At 36.2% G+C, this 22,307-nt stretch overlaps 1 protein-coding gene across 1 annotated transcript; it reads left to right on the plus strand.

The window, feature by feature from the left end:
* Positions 1-43: 43 nt before the first annotated feature.
* LOC101857625 (coiled-coil domain-containing protein 148) lies at positions 44-19,847 on the plus strand. Its single transcript, XM_005092653.3, has 15 exons — positions 44-151; positions 4,320-4,420; positions 6,928-7,021; positions 8,257-8,395; positions 8,980-9,131; positions 9,428-9,606; positions 9,993-10,188; positions 10,508-10,655; positions 11,927-12,133; positions 16,627-16,767; positions 17,072-17,202; positions 17,571-17,676; positions 18,179-18,229; positions 18,928-19,017; positions 19,631-19,847. The coding sequence occupies exons 2-15, from the start codon at positions 4,369-4,371 to the stop codon at positions 19,781-19,783; spliced, it is 1,839 nt and encodes a 612-aa protein (XP_005092710.1). The 5' UTR covers positions 44-151; positions 4,320-4,368; the 3' UTR covers positions 19,784-19,847.
* The last annotated feature ends 2,460 nt before the right edge of the window (positions 19,848-22,307 follow it).

Genomic DNA, 22,307 nt, shown 5'->3' on the forward strand with positions numbered 1-22,307 from the left:
TTCGCTCTGCCAGAATGCTCAACAGGAAGTGGATGTAACTGGGTACGCGTATCAGCGTTAGGCCTATTGTTGTTGTGAGTGATTCTTCTACGAGTTTCTTTAGACGAGAACCTTGTTGGACATTGTTACTGTTGATTAGCCGAGTTGAAAGGTAATTCTATTAGATTGTCACAAATTCAGTGACAGAAATTTTACAAGGTTTCTCAATTTTTTCTTTTCTTTTTTAAAAACCACTTTAGTACGACGAAAAAATCAACAAGATAAGAAATAAGACTGCACAACTGACAAGAAGATAATAATTCAAGATTGAATTGCGCTTGGGACTAGATTCTGGATCTAGATTCTAGATCTAGACTCTAGTCTCTATGTTCCCACTTGGACCTTTTGAAACAATTTTTTTAATGTCAAATAGTTTTAAAAGTTCACTTTTACTGTAAATGCAGTGACTACGCGTTTACGTTCACTTCGCAATGAATTAAGTAGTTTGCACGCTACGTTCACGGCACCCAATTTTAAATACGTAGTTTGCTGCAGTTTGCAATTTAAATGATCTTTCTCACTTCACCCCCTACCCTTTTCCCTTTTGCTTCTTCTTTTTTTCACCCCCTCCCATCCCTGTTCCCGACTTGGCCTAGCTTCTTCCATTCTCCCTTGTTTCTTCGAACGACTTGTATTTTCAAATTGTCAAGCGTTGCCAGGTCCGCACATGGGAAGAGGATCCAGGCGCTGAGCGATTGATGCCTTGTCGACCGTGGCTGTTTTGCTGTTTTTGCCTTTGCCCTCTGTAAGCTCCGTTGCATTCGGACCACAGCTGCATTATTTTTCACACGAGTATTCCTGTGCTGTTTCCTCATTCATTTTGAGGGATCCTAGTATTCCAGTTGTGCCCTGTGCCAATGGTGGATGATTCAGGGCACCATGAAGGTAGCCTGCAAACTACGTTCATGATGCCATGAACGTAGATTTTTGTCAGCTTTACTTCTCCTTTCATATTGAATTTTAATGAGAGTAATATATATATGATTTTAAAAATTTTAAATGTATATGCCTGCATGTGTTTTTACTGTCCTGTACAGACAAGTAAAAATTCCCTCTGGGATAATAAAGTACTATCTTATCTTATCTTATCTTAATCACTGCGTATTTTAAATTGTTTGTATTTTTTCACAGAATTGTGGGACTTTTATAATTATTACATCCGTCTTGGCTCTCGCTCGTGGTCTTATAATGGTTATATACACGGTGTTCGCCTCTCGTTCAATAGGTCCCAGGTTCAAAACCTGACAGCAACAGAAATGTTCTTCTTTAATATGTTCTCCTTTCCCCTCCTTTGATACTTGCTCTCTAACCATGTCTGTCATCTGCTTTCATCTCTCTTCTCCCACCTCCCCCCCTTTTCCCCCTCTTCTGGGCTCCTGGCTTTGCAGAGCTCCGAAAAACACTTACTAAGAAACACCTCTTGTCAATGCCACAACTTCAAATCAAAGTTACTAACCAGGCCTTACTGACTGACACTCACTGCATCAAAGTAGGCTAAGCTACTGCTAATTGAAAGCTTGTCATCATGACTGCTTTAAATTTTTTTTAAAGAGTCAGTTGGTATTTTGTGGGCTATCCAACTATACTACTAATTGAAAAGCACGCTGTTTCGCGGAATGATGAATTCATCATGCAAAGTTGTACACTGTCTTATTTTAATAAGAGTTCCCCCCAATAATCTGTAATCTTTATTTATGCAATTTAAAATAAGATGAAGAATGTCACAGAAAGAAAATTTAAGAAATCAAAGGGAGTGAAAAAGTCCTCCATGTTCTGGTCACTTATAAATGTTATAAAAACAGTTAGGAGGTGACAAATACTGTGCCTAGGACACTTCATTTGATATAAAGGCCTTGAATATTTTGCTCTCATTAGTAAAATAGAAGGCAAAACTTTAAGAAGAAAAAGTAGGTGAAGAAATAAGAAGAATTGTTACTAAAAGAACTTATTGAACAGACGGGTGATGGGGAATGACCAGGACATTCAAAGCAGAGATTGTCGAAATGAGTTGTGAATCATATGATCATTATATTAAATTATAACATGTCTATTTCAGCCCTGGCTCATGAAAAAGAACAATGATAAGCAGATGCCAAGGAAGTATTGGCTTGGTTTAGAATTTTTTTACACTTGTAAGTTTTTGTAAGCTTTATTATTCCCAGGTTTCCTATTACTGACTTGCACACATTTTGACACAGGCAAAATTTTAAAAAATGATGGTTACCGTATGAAAAAAGTATTTTCATTTTCTAGTTGATAATGAAGTACCATCCTGATGGTATTAGATCTATAAATACAGAATGTAGAGTGAAAGTGAAAGTTCCTCTGCTATAGGGCGGAGTGTTTTGAAATTTCTCTCTATTTTCTCCATCCTAATTTTAATTTGTTCGAGTATTTAGCTACTTGTTTTCTGTGAGAGGTGAATAGACGACCCGACCTGCTATCATGGTTGGCATATATAGAAGCTTGTAACGATTGCATCTGTCATTGATTGCAGTTACATTAGTCCTTATGATCAAGAGTGTAGGATCCTTTCTATTTGACTCTTTCCGAACGTAGTTTTTTGGGGGTCTAGACAAAATTAACTGGTGGCTTGATTTCGCTATGCAGGTGGTGTACAAAATAACTTCATAGAAGCATAACCATCGCTCAAAACGTAACATATGATATATCAAATTGAAGGAAATTGAATGAGGAATACATCACAATATTAAACAAGGATTAATTTTTAACACAAATATGCATTAGAAGGGTTAGAAATGGTGATAAGAAAAATAAATTTTGAGGGAAAAAATTACATTCACCAAACATGTGAGAGCAAATCAGCATAGCAGTCTTATCATATACAGGCCCAGAGCATAATCCATACATTTCTGAATGCGCAGCTTTTTATTTGAAAGCAATATTCCAATTTTTGTTTTAGTTATGAAATTTATACTGAGTCCGGTTACATCGTTTTGTTGCTGCAAGACCGCAAGATTTAATTCACACGTTTTTCCCCAAACCCATGCTTTGACAAAGTGAAACTAGATGTTTTCGTTCCCTCAATCCTTTCAGAGTTTTTCAATAGCAATAAAATGTAATTATAAATGACGGATCGTGTTAAAATGAAACAAAACTGAAACACCCTGTTACAGCCGGTATATCGGCGATATGTCGAGAAAGAGTTAAAATTGCAATGGTAAGACATCAAAACTGAAGAAAAAAAAATGGGCTATGGATTCCATGTGTAAAGACTGAGGGAATAATATCAAACATGGAAAATAAGGTATCAGTACACAAATTGATATGTTTAATAACTGTTACATAACTTTTTTCAGGTTTTAGAGAGTATTCTACTTTTAACTATATAGTCAATTTTTTCCTTACAATATGAAAGAGGAAAGAAATTTAAAAAACAACCTTACAGAGCATGCATTTCTTCCCTCTCTTTGAAACTGTTAATTCCCATAAACCAAATAATATTACGCCAAATGCAATATATGGGAAAGAAGATTTGATCTTTTTTGAGTGTCTTATTTCAACGGGCTGGGCGTTCAGGTTGCGAGTGGGCAGTTAGCAACAAATTTCAGTGACTTAGTGTGCACTGGGTTTCCTTGATAGGAAAGGTTCATTTTTGTGGGTTTGTACATTTTAGAAATAATTATTGAGACATTTCTCAGCAAAGTGTTTAGGCACTCAGAATTTGGCTTGCAGCGATTTCACAGCACAGTAGGCTACTTGTATGTGTATTAGAAGTTTTCTTTTTCCAAAATTTTAATAAGTGTGCTTGCCCCGCCAGGGCAGTGCTATGGACTGAAGTTGTCCTTAGGCCTTTCCCAAAGGGGGATATTAACTTTTTTTTTTCATACACAGTAGAATTGTAAATAGGCTGATTTATCAATGTCATGCTCATACTGTGCTGGAACAACATAGGGGGAACTGCTGCTTTTCCATTCCTCATCCTTACTATCGTCATTTTTTTCTCTACTTCTTTTGTATGTTTGTCACTCTCTTGTAAACTGCTAATTCCGGGGTGCCTTAATAATCGAAGCAGACTTTGTGCTGTTGAGGCTGGAGAAGTGAGCAGAGTTAGCCTGATTCCCTGTTTTGACTTCTCTGTTGACATCCACCCCTTGGCGCTCAAATGACCCTTCGCAGTTGTGAGCGCCGTAAAACCTTGCAAAAACAAAACAACAAATAAGTGTACATAGTATTTTTTTGTAGATTGTTTCTATTTCCTTCTTTTCCCCTTCTATATAACATCTATACCTCATGTTCTGATCTATGATATTCCTCAGAGAAAGACTACTCTGTTCAATAGCAAGTGAACATTACTTCTGAAGCACAATGAGCAGAGAAGGCTACCGCTCTCATATTTCAAGTTCGCCAGATCATATGAGTAAGGCATTTTTCCTCAGGTCATGATTTATCTTTGTTACATTTTTATTACTTTTAAAATTTGTATGCATCTTTTTTCAGTTTAAATTACTTCTGTATATTTCGACACCTTTGTAATAGTGCAGTAGACTTACATAAGCTTGAAGGCCTTATTAGCTGATAACATCTGTGTTGTAAGATGCTGCAGCAAGTTAATACTCATCGTCAAAAAGATATCAGGCTGGTGTTCAATGGAAGGAAAAAAGGAAAAACAAAATCTGTTGTAGCTGTGTATTTCTTGTGATTTTGGACTTGTATAGCTCAAGGGTTGAGTGTAATGATAGGGATCATGGGATAATATCTTTTGGTAAGCCTCTGTTCAGCAGGTAAGACATGATAAAGGACGTACATGCAAGAGTAGGTTCCAGTCAGTATATTGGAAGAGCCAAGATTCATAATGCGCAAATTCCAATTATTTTGTCAGTTAAAAAAAAACAGAAAACCCAATGCATTAATAATAGATTAATGATAATAATAATAATAATGATAATAATAAGAATAAGAATAATACCTGATCTATCAGTTTCTGATGATGACCAATACATCTGCAGTGGAGAATGTTTCTCCAGCAAAGTAAAAGAATTAGTAGAATTGTAGAATTAAAAGTTAAGATGACTTGTGGCTTCTGCTGTGGCTGATGAGACCAATTCTGGCAGAGTAAAGTTTGCCACGTTTTGAACATTTAAAAGCTCCACTTCCACTTGTGAATGTGGGCAGCCTGCAGGTTTCTCTCTTAGTTTCAGCATTTCTTATGCATAAAGAATCACTTGATTTGCTACTCACTGTGACTGCTGCTCTCCAGCTAGGTCTGTCAAGAGCTAGGCTCTCCCCTTTCGAAATATTTACGTTGTAGTCCTTCAGAAACCTTTTTAGGGTGTCTTTAGTCTTTGTAGTGTTTTTTTGTGCGCTGACCTTATGCTTACCTGAGGACAGGTCAGAATAGAATTGAAATCAGGCATTCTTACAACATGGCCAACCCAGCAAAGTCCTTTTGAGCTTAAAAAACAGACTCTCGGCATTTGCCCTTTTGAGAACTTCAGTGTGTGGTATTTTATATTGCCATTTGATGCCAAGAATTTTCCTGGGGCAGTTCATATGGAAATGGTTAAGCTTCTTGGCATGATTTTGATACATCGTCCAGGTCCCAGTAAGCCTACCATACAACCGCATTGTAGACTTTCCAATTTGTCTCCTCATGCCAGTAACATTAACCCATCTGCACTCATGCCCTCACTCAAATGTGCATATATGCCTACACACGTGTGCACACATATGCACAGGGACATGTTAGTGTGCATATTTGTGTGCATATATGCACACACACACTTATAAACAAATAGACACACACACATAGATACACCTATGTGTGTTGGACTTGCAATCTAAGGTAGTGGTTCTATTCTCATCATGCACACAGCCGATTATAATGTACCTTTGGGAATAGTAGTTTTCCTTATGTTCATTTGTCCACCCAGCTCCGAATGGGTACTTGGCACATGTTTTAGCATTATCAGGTTTCTATTGTGCATAGGCCTAATGTACTAAGAAGGTTAAACAACATCGAATAGACAAGTCAATGGGTTACATATTTTTAGTCTTGTGAGTCTTTCATTGGCAGCAATTCAAGATCAAAGAACACAGTAACTCACCATAATGGTTTACTCCAATGCTCTCCAACACAAAAATGAGAAGGGTGGCTCAGATTCATAGGCATTGCCAGTGTCACCCAGAAACTTTGACCATTTCAACTGACAACCCCAATGCAGAAAGTGACACCGAAATAACTGTCTAAAAATTTCATTGCTTTGATTCAGAAGAAACTTATATTGTGCCTGGACACATATCATGTGTTATGTGTCATGATGACCTGTATCAACCCCGCTGATGTTGCTGAGCATATACCATGTATTAGTGTGCCAGTGTCCACCAATCAGATACATACTATGATCCAACAGTCATTTACATGTACATCCTAGTGAACAGTTAGCGGAAAGCACTGTCTTTAATTGTATGATTCTTGTGTTGCATCTTTAAGTTTTCGCAAGTTTCTCTATAAGGTATACTTAAAAGCACCTCTGCTGCTATGTTTTGTCTTTCTCTCTCTACACAAAGAATTGACATGAACAACATTTATTATGTTTTACTCTCTTACTAGAACACTATTCCATTTCTATAATTTTCAAAGATTTGTTAAGATAAATAGCTTTGTATATTGTGTAGATTCCCCTCCCTCCTTCCTAATAAGCACCTTATTTACATAGTCCAAATATTTGAAGTGGATGGTTGTCGGGTGCTCTGGTGTATTTTTTTCCTTCTTTCTTCAAATATCTGCTGTCCTTGTTTCTCCCTCTTTTTTGTGTGTTACAAGTGCTATGAAACTCTTGCTAAAACAAACAAATATTTGGACAAAAATTTTGCAAGTTCTACAAATTGAGAACCTATTATATTACTTTTGTCATAATTTTTCAGACAGTTTGGTGCAACGCATGACAGATGGACTAGGAAGCAATAAGTACAAACCTGTAGACTATGGTCGCTTACGTGCTGCTATCTCTGAGAAAAGGTTTGTTAAGTTTTATTGTTATTCATTTCGTTTACATTTTTTATGTAGGCCTATGGTCTTGATATGTCATGATCTTATCTAGCAATATTTTTTTAAAATCTTTTATTGCTCCCTCATTTTTGCCTTGTATTAAAATAAAGGGATATGCTGAGGGAATAAGAACAAAATTCAACACTGACAAAAAAAAAGGAATGAGAATCAACTGAAAACAGCTGTTGACCACATGTTTTTTTTGTCAACACCGTTGTTTATTTGTTTCCTTAACCATTTTCATTAGTGCTTACTAAAATTATGATCACATAATCATGCAGGTAGTTGTGGGGTGTGAGTGGTAGGTCCAACTTCTGTTATTTCCTTCTATTGTTCCAGTTTGTCTTTCTTGCCTTTTCGTTCCATATTGTGTCAATGTGTTTCTCTCTGCTCAAACAAACAACTAACAAAATTTGTGAATTAGTGATTATAACGTCTCAGACTGACAGAAAAAATTATTAAGGCAATCAAGCATGAAGAGCAAACATATGCTTGAAAGCCCATAGTATGCTGTCAGTTACAGATTCATAAATAGAAAACACACCAGCTTTTAAAAGTCTCTTTTGCAAACAAAGTAATACACATTAATCAGGTAAAATTACTACATTTTACTTTTCCCTCTACTTTTAAAATCATTTGCTAAGAAATATGCCAAGGCAGTTTAACTGTTTACTATTTATATACTTGCCAATAGAAAGAGTGATTATTTAAAAAATGATGAGGTGCAAAAATATTCCCCCTGTATTATATGCACAACATACAGTTAGGATTGGGCCCTACAAAGGGGAAGAAAGGCTGAATAGGACTTTAACAGATTAAATCAATCCTATGATCTCAATGCAACAACTAATAATTCTTATAGGCAAGAGTTCATATATTGGATTGGTGACTAGTAGTTGATTTCACTCATGTTGAACCTCCTTCAGCATGTCAGAAATTCATCCCATATTATTATACTCGCGACCAACAAAAATGGGCCAATGTTGGAGTATAAATATGCTATGCCATATTATATGAGAGGTCATGTTATTATTATTATATTAAATATATATAGGTCAGTGTATATGGTATTCAGTCATTACTCTACACAGTTCAGTATAATAACTTGCCTTATTATATAAGATCTATAAATAATGTACAAGTAAACAGACATGAACATTTTCTTTAAGTGCTAAAATCATTCTTGAATGGGTATTTCTGTTTAGGTATGGATCCATTAAGACATCCATGAAAGTTGCTAAGATAGAAAAGATGAGCCAGCAGCACAGGGAGAATACTATCCTCAAGCAGCATCAGCTAATATGGCAGAAAGAATTCCTTCGGTTACAGCATATTCGCAAAAAAGTAAGTAGAACTAATGATTACTGTTCATTAAAAATGTGCTACTTTGATGCACCCAGTTTGCCTAACAATCTTGGGACTGTGTAAATAGCTTGATGAAAATTGTATGGTTGATTATATGCAGATGAAATTTGATATTTCATTAATGAGAACTGCAATGATTTTACATAAATTGTGATAATCCATATTTTCTTCTGACTTAAAGTGTACTGTGCAATAAGCTTGCACCTAGAGAGTAATTGTAAGATTGTTGAATGAATTCTCTCTCTCTCTCTCTCTCTCTCTCTCTCTCTCTCTCTCTCTCTCTCTCTCGCTCTCTCTCTCGCTCCCTCGCTCCCTTCCTCCCTTCCTTCCTCTCTCTCTCTCTCTCTCTCTCTCTCTTTCACACTCTCTCTCGCTCTCTCTCTTGTTTCTTCTCAATAAATGTGCTTTTGGATTGTTTGTCTGTGTAAATAAACAGGCATAGAATATTCTTGATGATTCTGGGAGATTCTGATGCACTTCAGTAATATAACTTTGCATTACATGTGTATTGTGTGAGTTTTTATGTGAATAACATCTGAAAGCTGTTTATTTTCGTAACTTAGGCTCAAGTTGATGTTGATGAACACACAAGAAACAACCGAACATCGGAAATTTGTGGGCAGATTTACAATGACTTCGACTATTGTGATGCTGGGCTCTCTGCTGAGTTCAATGCTTTCAAAAAAGCCACTGCTGATCCTGTTTGGAATTTAAGGTGTGTATCACTTCATGCTGAAAGCAGATGCATTTTCCATAAATATGTAATTTATCATCACGAGAGGGATTATATAATTTCCCTCTCCTATAGCATAATGTGAAGTTTACTAGTTCAAGGCCCTATTTCTGCTTGAACTCATAACTTATTGTCCGTGGCCAACCACCAATTAAGTAACCTGAAGCCAAATTAAATGCAGGACAGCTAGCTTGTGTTCAAATAGTTATTTATGATTTACGATAGCACATTGTATACATGGATGTGATTGTTTTTTAAGATGTTCTTTGTTTGTTCAGAGATGACCTCAGATACTGGCTCACGGAGAAACGAGAAGATGTGAAGCTTGGATCTCCAGATGTCATAGAGGAGCATGCAGAAGTGCGAGAGATGGTAAAAAATGTGAAAAGTCAACAGGAAGAAATCATGAACAAATTAAATCAAGAACAGAAACGCCTTGAAGCAGAACTCCAGTCAGGTGTGTAATTTTTTGCCTTGTGTTTAGGAAATTATGTTTTGGAGGTAGTTTGCTTGTTTCCATACAGTTTGGATGATTTTATCCATTATGATTATCAATACTCTTAACGCATTACACGAAATTTACTATGGGATAAAGCTATAGCATGGCTAACAGAAAAGTAATTAAAGTTTATTTTCTGTTTTTAATGTACCATATAGATGACATTAAAGGTTTTTTGCTTATTGTTCAGAAAAATAGGATTCAGATGAACTGAAACAGTTTCAAATGAGCTTGTTTTTGTTTCTCGCATTTCTCTTTTTTCTTGATAACCATTTATGAGTTCTGTGCTTCACAGAATAGTCAGACTGATTTTATGATCTGTGTTTGATTTTTTTGGGTTGCAGATATTCTATTAGAGCTGTGTCCCCCTGTACTGCATAAACGTCCAGCAGTTCAAATGGGAATCCCTCAAGAAGCTCTGCAGAGTGAGTGCCCAGACCAGAAGCTGAAGACTGATGTATTGCATGAATTTTCAATTATAGATGAAAAATATGAAAATCAGATTGATGAACTTGGGGAGAGACATGCTCTCGCTTTGAGGTAAGTAAGTATAGTTGAACTGTGATTTTAAAATATTTTTTAAAATGCACAATGAAAGAAAAAAAACTCTGATCAGTTATTTGCTGAAAGAAAAAGAATGTGTTTAGTAGCCCTATTTACTATTTACCATTGTGTTTTTGTCTTTATAATTTTCTTTTACTTCTACACAATCTGTGTACTTGTTGAAGGAGAAAGTACTGTCTGTATAGTTCTTGTTTAGTAATATGTTGATTTTAAAGTTAAATGATATCATTTTAATTTAATATAGAAAGACACTTTTATTCAATAACTAGTCTTTTGATTTGTTTTCTGTATATAGTCTTGATGAATGTGGAGGATGGGATGCAGATGAACATTTCCAGTTTGTAGCCATTCATGACCAGTATCCCAGAGAGCTCCCCAATCGCAGGACATTGCTTTTTGACAGATTGAAGAGACATCTTCCTAGAAAATCCCACACACAGCTGGTGAGAGGACTTGTTTATCATTTTTCAATATTTAATATAAAGTAACCTGTGAAGCATACATCATCGACAGTATAAAGAAAATGAAAAATTTGCTTATCTGTAACATTCTCAGTGTCCAAAGCTACAATATGTATTGGACAAGTCATTATTAAAAGGAATGTATGAATGTATGTAACAAAATATATTAGAAAACATTTAGCAATCTGTGGGTGGAGATACCTTGAATGTAAACCGGCATGAGTGTCCTTGTTATACCAGTAGCCTATGTTTTTTGCTTAACCTCTTCGCTGCGGCGCTATAGAATTTACGGGCCTGAACCGTGTAACGCTGTGCCTATGGCCCGTAGAATTTACAGGACTGTGACAGAGGTTGTTTTGATACCAATTATAAGGAAAATTACTGCTAAAATCTTGTAATTATTATTAGGGTACTTTCCCTTTACATTTACCTCCATTTTCCCCCCTTTTGAAAGCGTCAGATTCAGATTTTTGCCTGAAGAGAAGATTAGATCTAGATATACAAATCTACCGCACAAAAATGATTTACTGGCAGTAAACACAGAGAGGCTTACATGTATATATATATATGGATTGTACAAGCGTTGTATAAGGTAAGAAAAGCCTCTTGTCACTTCCTCTTAACCTGTAAACACTCACACAACATAGTCCCCTTCTTTTGGTATCAGTTTCTTATAACTTGAATGTGTGGTGTTTATGTTGTTTGGTGGTGTTGTTTTTGGCATCATGTTACTAACTCCAACTTTTGATCTCCATCTATCTCTCAACGAAATCCCCGTAAAATCATATCAATAGAAATGTGGTTCAATGTCGAATGTAAGTATGCAGAAATTCATGAGGAAATATTCATAAATAAAAAAGTTATGGGAGGTAGAGTTGGGTCCCCCCATAGCAGCCTTGGTTCATGGGATTTCCCCTGCCTGGCACAGGGGCTTATTTACCTGCGGCATTGAAGGGGTTAAAGTGTACTCAATATGTGAGACACTGACAATATGTTTTTTAAATTAATGATACCAGAATTCTTAAAAGACTTGTATGATACTTGATATTGTGTCTTTTCTAACTACATTGTATTCCTTCACTGTGAACAGGAATGAGCTTCATATTTCTAAAGCTGTCATTTATATTACCAAAAGATGTTCGTTTAGATACAGTTATTAACAATCATATTCTCACCCATCGGAACAGACGTTGTTTTGTACTGGTACTTTGCCAAAAATGTAATGCAGCCAGTGCGAATTGTAATATTTTCAGTCTGACCATGAAGATTGGTGGCTTGACTACAAGTATTACTATGAGAGACTGAAAGGAATCCACACAGACTGGAACCGCGACAAACGGGAGCTAGTTGGCAAGGCTCAGATGGTGTTTGCTGAGGCTGCCGCAGCCCAGGAGCTGGAGGAAGTGCGACAGGAGTATTACAGTAGGCACAAACAGCTCTGTGAAGTTCTCTATGAAAAGGTATTTACATATTTGTCTCATATTTTTCTTCCTCAAACACCATCAAAAGCCTAGAAAGGCTCTCTTCTAGAACTTTGTATAATTTAGTCTCCCAAAATTTATATGTTAAGTGGATTCTATTTTGAGTTATCTTTAGTTTTGCTGTTTTATTGACTACTTTATATATATATATATATATATATATATATATATATATATATATATATATATGTGTGTGTGTGTGTATGTGTGGCGAGCTGCAAAAACCGTTCAGAAGTCGCTGCGCCTACTTAATTAGACCTAGGCCATCTCAAAGGTCATTTTGGGCTATCCTACGGAAATTGAGATTTTTGCACAAAGCTGGTCTTCAGTGTCTTTATTTTCACCCCTGTAAATATTAAACAATACCTTGAGCTGGAAATATATCAATTTTACTTGTCCACCCCCAGTCAATATAATACTCTAACATGTCTGACTGTGGCGAAGAGGACTATGAAAATCTATCTCTTTTCGACCGATGTATCTCAAAAGTATTTAGAGACGACCCCCAAGTATTATACATCGTTGGAAAGGTCAGACTGTGTACAAGCAAATAAAAAGTAGTGCACCTACATTGATTAAAGGAATTTGAAGTACATATCTAGATTAGTGCGCCAGCCACCGTTGATGTTTGTAAAGAAAATCAAGTGCCAACTTTAGGCGCTGATATTCGCCCAAAGATATCACAGTTCTTACTAAAAAAGCACGCTTGATCTCAACCAATCATTGGAAAATTGTTTAGATGCAATAGTTTGTCATGATATCAAAAGAAAGTGTAACTATTTGCAGGAAAAGCCTCTGATCCCTGACCGTTAACCAGATCTGGCTTACTTTCGAAATTCCAGGGGAAATTAAGAGTGTCAAGACACGGTCTCTAAACAATGTAACATCGGTATATGTGACACAACGCGGTGGAATCAGGCGATCGTTAATTTTGGGTATATGGAGTTATTGATATCATCTAAAAGCCTGTTCTTTTGCCTTGCTTTTGGTGATAAAAATATCCATTTTTCTTGGATACAAGTCAAGATATTAGCGAAAAAATAGCTGCCAAAGTTGAGTTATTTTCTTAGCTTGAGAGTCCATAGAAACTGAAAATTTACGTCTTTTTTGCCTTTAATTAATGTTTTTCAGTAAAATCAACACAGAAATGTGTTTTTGAAGGGCATGAAAGGTGTTGAGCCACAAAACAAAATTTGATAAAAATTCCCAAACCTGCAGAAAAATGCTAGTTTCTTGACTTTCATTATTTTGACGAGCGCCTGATTTCATCGCGCTGCCTCACATATTTAGGATATAAACACATCAGCACCAGTTTCTAAGTAAGCAAAAAATATATTTTGTCTAACACTATGTTGCTGTGATCACTGTACTTGCATATGTGTCACGACACGGTGGAGTCAAGCGCTCGTCAATTTTTTGGCATGTGGAGTTATTGCTATCATCTGAATGCTGATTTATTTGCCTTGCTTCCAATGAAATAAACGTCCATTTATCTCGAATAGAACTCAACGCATTTGTGATTGAAGCCCTGAGGTTACCATTTTTCAGTGCTGAAATTAGCGAGAAAATCCGCCAAAGTTTGATAACTCCAATAGCTAAAGAGTCTTTGAAAACTGAAAAATGGCACATTTTGTGCCTTTAATTAATGAACGTTTTCCAGTAAAATTCACATGGAAATGTGTTTTTATATGGACATACAAGAGGTTGAGCTAAAAAATAAAATTTGATTTAAAATTTCCAAACTGGTGGAAAAATGCCTGTTTCTCCGATTCATTGTTTTGACAAGTGCCTGGTTTCACCACGCTGCCTCACATATACTGTGTTTTGTCCCTTTTGTTCAACTGATATCAGTCAAAACTATTGCGTAGACTGTAAGACCGTTTTTCTTAGTTCGGAGTTTTCGTACCTTGATTGATAAAAACTGCCATATCTCGGTAACTATAATAGATACTAGCTGGGTACCCGTTCAATGAACTTACTCAAAAGAATCGATTGTCAAGTCTTTGCGGAACCAGTGCACACACTTGCTTACAATGGAGTCTTAGATAACAGACTTTCCCAAGATTAGATATAAACAAAACAAATGAAAAACTGAAAATTAAACTAAAGTGACTTCAGACTCCTTAATATAATTGTGCACCCTATAAATGATTCTGAACCACCTTTAATTTTTTCAAATTCGAAAGTTTAGTGGTTTGGAAGTTTTAGGCGACCAAAGTGACGAACTTTCACAAATATGGTGGCTTTTAAGGACAAGCTGGGGTTTCCAGAATTCTTGACATACACCAAAAGTGGGCATTGCTCTACCTATAGGAAAAGTTAGGTTTCATTAGTGTGTATATTTGTTTGGTTATAAAGAAAACTCTCCTTGTCTTTTAAAGGACCTGAACAAGGGACAAAAACTTTACCTTCGATTTTCTCAAACCGCATTTTTCGGGATAGCCCCCTTGTGCTTAAAAATGTGCTTAAAAACGACCATATAATATATATAGATAACATTCAAATAAGAAGGAAAATGCCCAGGAAAAGCTGTAGATTAATCATTTGAGATAATCTCAATTTTTATGTTTTGACCTGTGTGATCAGTTTTTGCAGCTTGACACACAGAGCTGGTTGTAACGGAGTACAAGTACTCCGGTACTTGTACTTACGTTACAATTTTCGGTACTTTTACTGTACTCCGGTACATTTTGAGAACCAGTATTTTTACTGTACTCCGATACTTTTTATAAAAGTACTTTTGAGTATTTTTAAAGTACATTTTGAGTACTTTTGAAGCTTAATGAAAGAATAAGTGCCGGCATTTCTGATCATAATTTACGGAACAAACACCCGGGCGGGCACAGCCGATCGACCAAGAGTTAAAAGTTGAGATTAGAGAACTGCCCGTCGCGTCAAAGATTAGCCACTCTCGTGATCACAAGCGTTATAAAACTCCATGAAACGGTACAATGATCTGTACAATGAGGTGTGAACTGACCGATGGGTGTTTCTTTTCCCCAAACATCGCACTCGCATCTGAGCTCGCCACCTGAATTTTCACCACTCGCTGGGTGGGTTGGACCCACAAGTTAGCTTCAGGCAGGATCACATCGAACTGTGAACTCTTCCCTGACCATTGAAGTTGAAGGCAGTTTTTCTCTATTCCCGAATTTGCGAGACAGCCTGAATTTTAATTGGTGTGGTCACAGCGTAATGGTACGTAACAACAAAGGCGGGGGGACTCAATCAGAGATGGAAGGCTACAATTTTTGGACAGGTAAAGGGGAGGGGCAACTGGATAAACGTAGATAAAGATCTCGAGACGATAATATGCTAATGAGTGTACGGTATAATATGGCATGACTCATGCCACCATGCTACTGTGATTGGTCATCAAGGTTGACCACTCTTTGCTCGCCATATGTCATAAACCTACCCAGGGGTCACGTCAGTTCATGGGTCTTTGTAGATTCTTCCTTGGCTTCGTCGGCTAAGATCCCGCATTTCCCTTGCTCCCGAGCACTGGGATCTTAGGCGGAGACTACTGTAGTAGAGAATTTTTGGTTACACTACACTTACTAGACTCTAGGAAATTACATGTCCTATTTTGGTTAGCCGTGGGCGCCGTGGACTACACAGTGTGACCAAAATCTGTCTTACCACTATTATAATCAATTGAAACTGAAACTGAGTTCTCAATGTATCTAACAATTTTTTAGGCTACCTAAATTTCTTTTTTCCTTTTTTTGTGGTTTGTGCTTAAGGCCACCTTGATTCCTTGAGGGTTTGTTAATGAAGAATTCAATGCACTTTTTTTTGCTGGCCATTTTTTTATCAATTTTATATTTTCTTAAGAGCAACTTTGTCTTTACATTTTTCCAATTTGGATACTTTTCCTACTTTCCGACCTCTAAGACTGACTTACATTTGATCATATTGTCTTGCTCAAACAAGTTCTATTCATAATATCACTTACTCACTAGTTGCGTCTGTTTGTTTGCTGTTTTTTCAATTTTGTGGACCATTTCCACGTATGTTCAGTGCGTATATTCAAATGCTTTGTATACTGTTTACATTATTAGTAATAAATGGCCGAATTTGTCAAATATACTAGATATGTTATTGAATATGATGTTTTGCATCAGCACTGATGTGTTTTAGCATATTAGCAGAAAGTAATCAAAATGTACTCATAAGTACTTTTTTAAAAAGTACTTGTACTCAAGCACATTTTACAGGAAAATACTTCTACTGTACTTAAGTACATATTTTAGATTGTACTTAAATGTGTACTTAAGTACCTTTTTAAAAGTACTTTAACAGCTCTGCACACACACATATATACATCTTCATTGTGTTGAGTAAATGAATTTTATATATAAAAGTAATAACCCATGATATATGATTAATTTCTGGGTCTCATGTTTTCAATTATCTATCTACCCATTAGATTGTTTAATTAAAGAAAAAACAACTATTTTTTTTAAAAGGTCAAAGAATGGAGAGAGAAAAAAATGGAAGCCATGCAACTCCAGGCTCAAATAGATGAAGAGAGAAGAAGACAAGCTGAAGAAAAGTTTGAAAGAGAGCAAGAAGTGGAGAAGAAGAGGAGATCAAAGGAAAAGGAACAGGTATGATCTAGGCTGCTTGGGATGATAATTTCCTGTTACTTACATTAAACCATTACCAGAATACCCGCCCCCTCCCTTCCTGCCTCCTTCCTTATCTGATTCACTACAGTTTTCATGCCTTGTTTTATTGTGGATCCTTTCACATGCTGCTATTGTTGATTTTCAATGTGGCCAATGATGACATGCAAATATTTTTAATTCACCATACTGTTACATATTATTCTAAAATGATACATGTCTTTGGAAAACAACTCTCCTAACAAAGATCAAAAAGGTTGTTGGTATTTTTTGTTTTTTCTTTAAGCTTAAAAAGTTCAATGACGTTAAAGAAACACAAAGACAAGAGGCTCAAGCTGCAGCTGAACAGAGGCTCAAAGAGTTGATGGATCAAATGGCAGAGCAAGCTGTGCATGACAGAGAAAGAGTAAAATTCAGGTAACATACTGTCGGTCGCCCGATACAATTGGGAAATCCACATTTTTTATTTTTTAAAATTTTTTTGTTGCATATTTTGTTAGTACTTGATGAAATACATTTCCCTGTAAAACTGTTTTACATCGTTACCTCAACTCAAATGTTTAATCTGACGTAATATGAAAATCGTGAATAAACACTGTGCCCCCAAAGTCACCGGATGAAACTGTGAGGACGCATTATTACATTCATTGCTAAAATACTTTTCTGAAAAATTCATGTGTACTCATTGTTTAACTACATTTCTTAAGAATATTACGATAATGTGTTTTACTGTTCAAGAATAAATTCATCTAATGCTTGTTATCTTTTTGTTCTGTTTTTTGCAGAGAGGAGCAGTTAGAACAAAAACTGGAGGAGAGAAAAGAAAAGGAGGGTTTAAAGGCACTTGAAGAAAAGGAAAAGGAAGAACGGTTGGAAGCATTAAGAGCTCAGGTTGGTCAGAGGAAATTGGTCCTTATTGTCACATCATTTTGTATACTGTGGAATCTTCTTTAGCAACCGCCTGTCAAAAAGACAACCACCTGTGCAAATGACAGCCCCCTCTCCCAATTGTATTTTTTTGTAGTGTGAAAATGACCCTGTCCAAAACATCCACTTGTCTAAGATGACCATTTTTTTCCCCTCGACAATTGGTGGTTGTCTTGGAGAGGTTCAACTGTCTTTGACTGTTTTTGACATTTATAATGTTTTGCAGTAAAGGAGCCATTGGATATTAAAATGAACTTAAACCTATGTTGAGGTTGCTTCCAGGGCGGATTGGCTGGTGACCAGGCTGTCCTCTTATCCACACTTTTATGGCTCTAATCTGAGAAATTTTATTGAAAAATAAAGAGAGCCCCCCCCCCACCCCCTTCCTGCCCCTCCCCCTCCTGCCCCCCTTCCCCCTCTAGAAGTGTTTTAAATAATAATATTTTTTATTCATTGTTTTCAATAGGTTCGAATTATTGCAGAAAGTGACCCATCAAGGACAATGCAAGAAACAAAGGTAAGCCATTAATCATAAACAGTCAAACCCCATTTACCAACTGTCTTGAAACAAGCCTAAAATATTCGGTAAAGCGGGACTGGCGGTTTAGTAGAGTTTGATGCAATATAATGGGTTCTGACTGTATCTCACTAGAAAGTGAAAAAATTCTCATATTAATTTTATGTAAAAATTGGTTTGTAATTGGTATGACTATTTAATTTAGGTATAATGCATTCATTTGTAATGGCTTGATGCAAGTAAACGAAATTTCAGATAGTATAGCTACACATGGAAGATAGAAACTGTAGATTAGCATTTTATGAGGAATGGAACTGAAATATGAATGAAGTCTGAATTGAAAGATTCTTGGTAAGATGAAAATATGAATTTTGAAAGAGGTTTCACCCTCTCCGTTATTGATGTACCATTTACAATACTGAGTATGGAACTAATGTTAAAAGAGAAAATGGGGATATTCTTGAGAATGAACTGTTGGAAACTGTTTTATTCTTGTCTTACTTTGTTCTATTACTTCTTCCAGATATTTGTTGTTCCTTCTAGAATTAAAATCCAATGTATTACAATCAACGATCAGTGTACCTTGCAATACAGTGGAATACTAATTGAGTGAGTTAGATTTTGATTTGATTTTATGTTTCAAAGTACCAATTAAGATTAACGTTTTGCCATGTGCAATGTTTTTCTGTCTTTCCTAGGCATGGATGGCTCATCACTCAATAGATGAGGATGAAGAGTTGCCACTGTACAAACCACTGTTTGATATGCATTCGTTCACATCCAAACAGGTGATTAATAGCAGTAGATATAGTGAAACAAAATAAAAAATTGTTTTTACTTACTGTTTTAATTCTCAAAAAAATTTGAGTACAAAAAGATTTTGTTCATTTTTATGTGTTGTCTCTGGAATTAAACAATAAGTTAACATGGTTTATTCTCTTTAAACACGTTAAAACAGTTTTGGGCTAGAACAATAATTTTTTCATTGTTTTGAGCCCAGAATTTATTTTAAAAATTAGCGCAGCTGTATTTTGAAGAATGTGTAAAGTTGTGCTCATATCAGTCTACTTTTTTTGCATCTGTCTTTTTCTCCATTTCCATTCTGATTCACTTTTTATGGAGAAAAATAGAATTCACAAATTTGAAAAGTGTATTTCTTCTCCTATTTCATCAATCAAAAGTGAAATTTGTGTAACTTCTCCTACTACATCAATCAAAAGTGAAACTTGTGTGAATACTTTGCTTTTTTTTGTGTGAATATAAACGCTAGGAGCTTTTTAATTTTTAAAATTTAGTGCATATTAATTCTTCAAGGGGGATGAGGAGTTCTCTTTGAACACAATGAAATTGTTTACTTTAGATTAAAATGTAAAATTTCCCACCGATCTTTTTATCCATCAGATAACCTCTGATCATCGAGTGAGACTGGAGCAAAAATTGAGAGAAGCAGGACTTCACAACACCGACTATGCCCGACAAATCATTCGTGGAGCAACCCCTCCCAGGGTTCCCCGCAAAGATCAACAGCACACTTTCAAATTTACGGATGACTGAATTTCTTTTTGCATAGTTATTCTATATTATGTTGCTTAGAATAAAATCTCTGTTCAACAACAGCCTTATTGGCTCTTTGATTTCACCAACAATGCTTATGATTTGGGGAGGGGGGGGGGGAGCTCAAATAGCTCAGTGTTTAATGAACTTAGATTTGTTCATAATGTTAAGCTATGTCATTGACACTAGTCATAGGTAGATGGTTACTTGGCTATATCCCCAGCAAGGTGCATTAGCCATAGCTCATAGGAAGGCATAGTATCTCAACAAACAGCAATGTTATACTACTGTTTCAGGTTGTTAAACTTTTCATTGTAAAACAAATTTCTTTTGGGGATCAATAAAGTTCTCTAGTCAGACTAGTCTTTCTTCTCTCAGTATAATACATACAACAGCCTCATCCCTGTAAGTATTCTGAGTAGACTAAATTGTGCCTCTGATAAATAGTTGTGCTGAGCTGGGAGAAACATTTGTCTAGCAAAATATAAAGCTGTGCGCCTCCTACTCAGAGACCGGAACAACATTTTATGGAAATTTTTCAGCAAAGCTTTACAAATGCAGAACAAACATGGTCTATAACTTCTCTTCCTCCTTTTATATTAAAGGTCATCATAAATTTATGAGGGATGAACCACATGTTGATCAAAATGCAAACTGCTTTTTGTGAGTTACGCAGATGAATGCTTTGGAGTTTTGGGAGACATTGAACTTCGTAAATTGGGGAGAGGGTCCAAGACATGTTTGGTTGGAAAAATTGTTTGGTGTGTGATAAGCTTTAGACCATGTCTATATGAAGGTCATTATTACAAACTGATTTTTTAATTTTTTTTTAAAAATATATATATATATATACACACACAGTCGAACTTGCTATGACGGCCACCTGTAGGCCTATAATATGGCTGTCTGTACAAACGGCCACACTCCATTTCCCCCCTTGCGGTTTTTCAAAAAATAATTTCACTGTAAAGCGACCTGTCCAACGCGGTTATGGCCTCCATATTTTATCAACCAACAACCAAATATGCTTCTCTAGGATGACCATGTAAATCTCTCTTCGCCAGACACTTTGTCATTGATTATGTATTGACCCCTTACGTTGTGGAGAGCAGTCATAATATATTCACCTTTTGTTATTGTTAGTCTCTCCAATAAAAGAACCAATCATTTTGCTTTCACTCTCAACTTTTACCCCAAAAGACCAATCTGTAACAATAAATTTTCAGCATCTAGTGAGAGAAACGTATGATCCATCATAACCTACAAGCCCCGCCCACACCTTAACTTATACACAAATTGTAAGTGAGATAAGCTGCCATTGTTTACCCAGTCGGTAAACCCAGTCCATAAGATCAGAATGGAAGTCAACATGACCTCGTCGCAGAAGTCTCACTTGTTGGTCGAGTGGTGGTGACCCATTTGTTTGCATTACTATGGCACTCAGTCTTCCTCATCTGACACATTTCGTTTTGTTGTAATGTTGCACAAAACCGTAATTTAAAAGAAAACAAGATTTTATCTGTCCTGTGTTTGACGGCCACCTGTCTTATGTTGCCACTTTTCTCCTCAACAATGTGTGGATATCTTACACAGGTTCGACTGTATGTTATTTCTTTAAAACGTGCTGTGTATTGCAGGAATGTCATATATCATGTGTTCATAGTCCTAAGAGACAGTGTCTCAAATATAACAGTTTTAGTAAATTTTTGTCTGCATTTTTGCTGTGAAAATTTTTTTAAAGTGAGCAATTATAAGGAAAGAAATCATGTTTTCTCTTATGCTCGTTAGTCTTTTTTACTGCTGCCTTCTTTTAGCTCTCAACAGTATTATCTAAGTACTGCCTTGTTCCGTGTTCAAAACAGTTGTGCTGACTCTGATTGATTACGAATCTTGTAGGTCCTCTATCACATGACTGAGATAATTTGTCAGGCATGACCCAAGCCGAGTGGGATGTAGCGTCTTAACCCTATCCGTACGCCCTGGGGTTATTTTGTTCCCCCGCCGTTGTATTCTTCACATTTTAGAATACTTCTAGTGCGAAGATCTCTTTTGAAACTTTCAGTATTTCTCAAAAAATAATTTTAGCAGACTGCTATGCAAAGCGTACGGATTGGATTAACGAGTAAATTTCCTCTTTGGAAAGTGGTGGCACAGGGTTCCCCACGTCATATGGATACGATAGTAAAACTAGACGTATGAATAGGGTAAACAAAATATGGAGATACTTGATAGAATAAACTTTGCAACTGGGGAATCGAACATATGTCTTTTGCGTGCAAAGCAAAAAGTTGGACTGTTTCACCACAGACGTTAGAAAACCGTGATTTTGTGGAAAAAAGAACTTAATTTTTCTGAATACGAGTCTGGCAAACTATATTGCTCAAATACCTAGAATTTTCTTTTAAAAGATAAGTATAGCTCTGTTTGAGTGATTTAGTTAAAATACAGGGTGATCCAAAAAAACTGTACAACTTTTTTTGGTAAATATTTTCCTCCACACTGAAGTTTGGCATTTCAAAATTAT

This window comes from Aplysia californica, unplaced genomic scaffold (assembly GCF_000002075.1).
Source record: "Aplysia californica isolate F4 #8 unplaced genomic scaffold, AplCal3.0 scaffold00050, whole genome shotgun sequence".
Taxonomy (NCBI): domain Eukaryota; kingdom Metazoa; phylum Mollusca; class Gastropoda; order Aplysiida; family Aplysiidae; genus Aplysia; species Aplysia californica.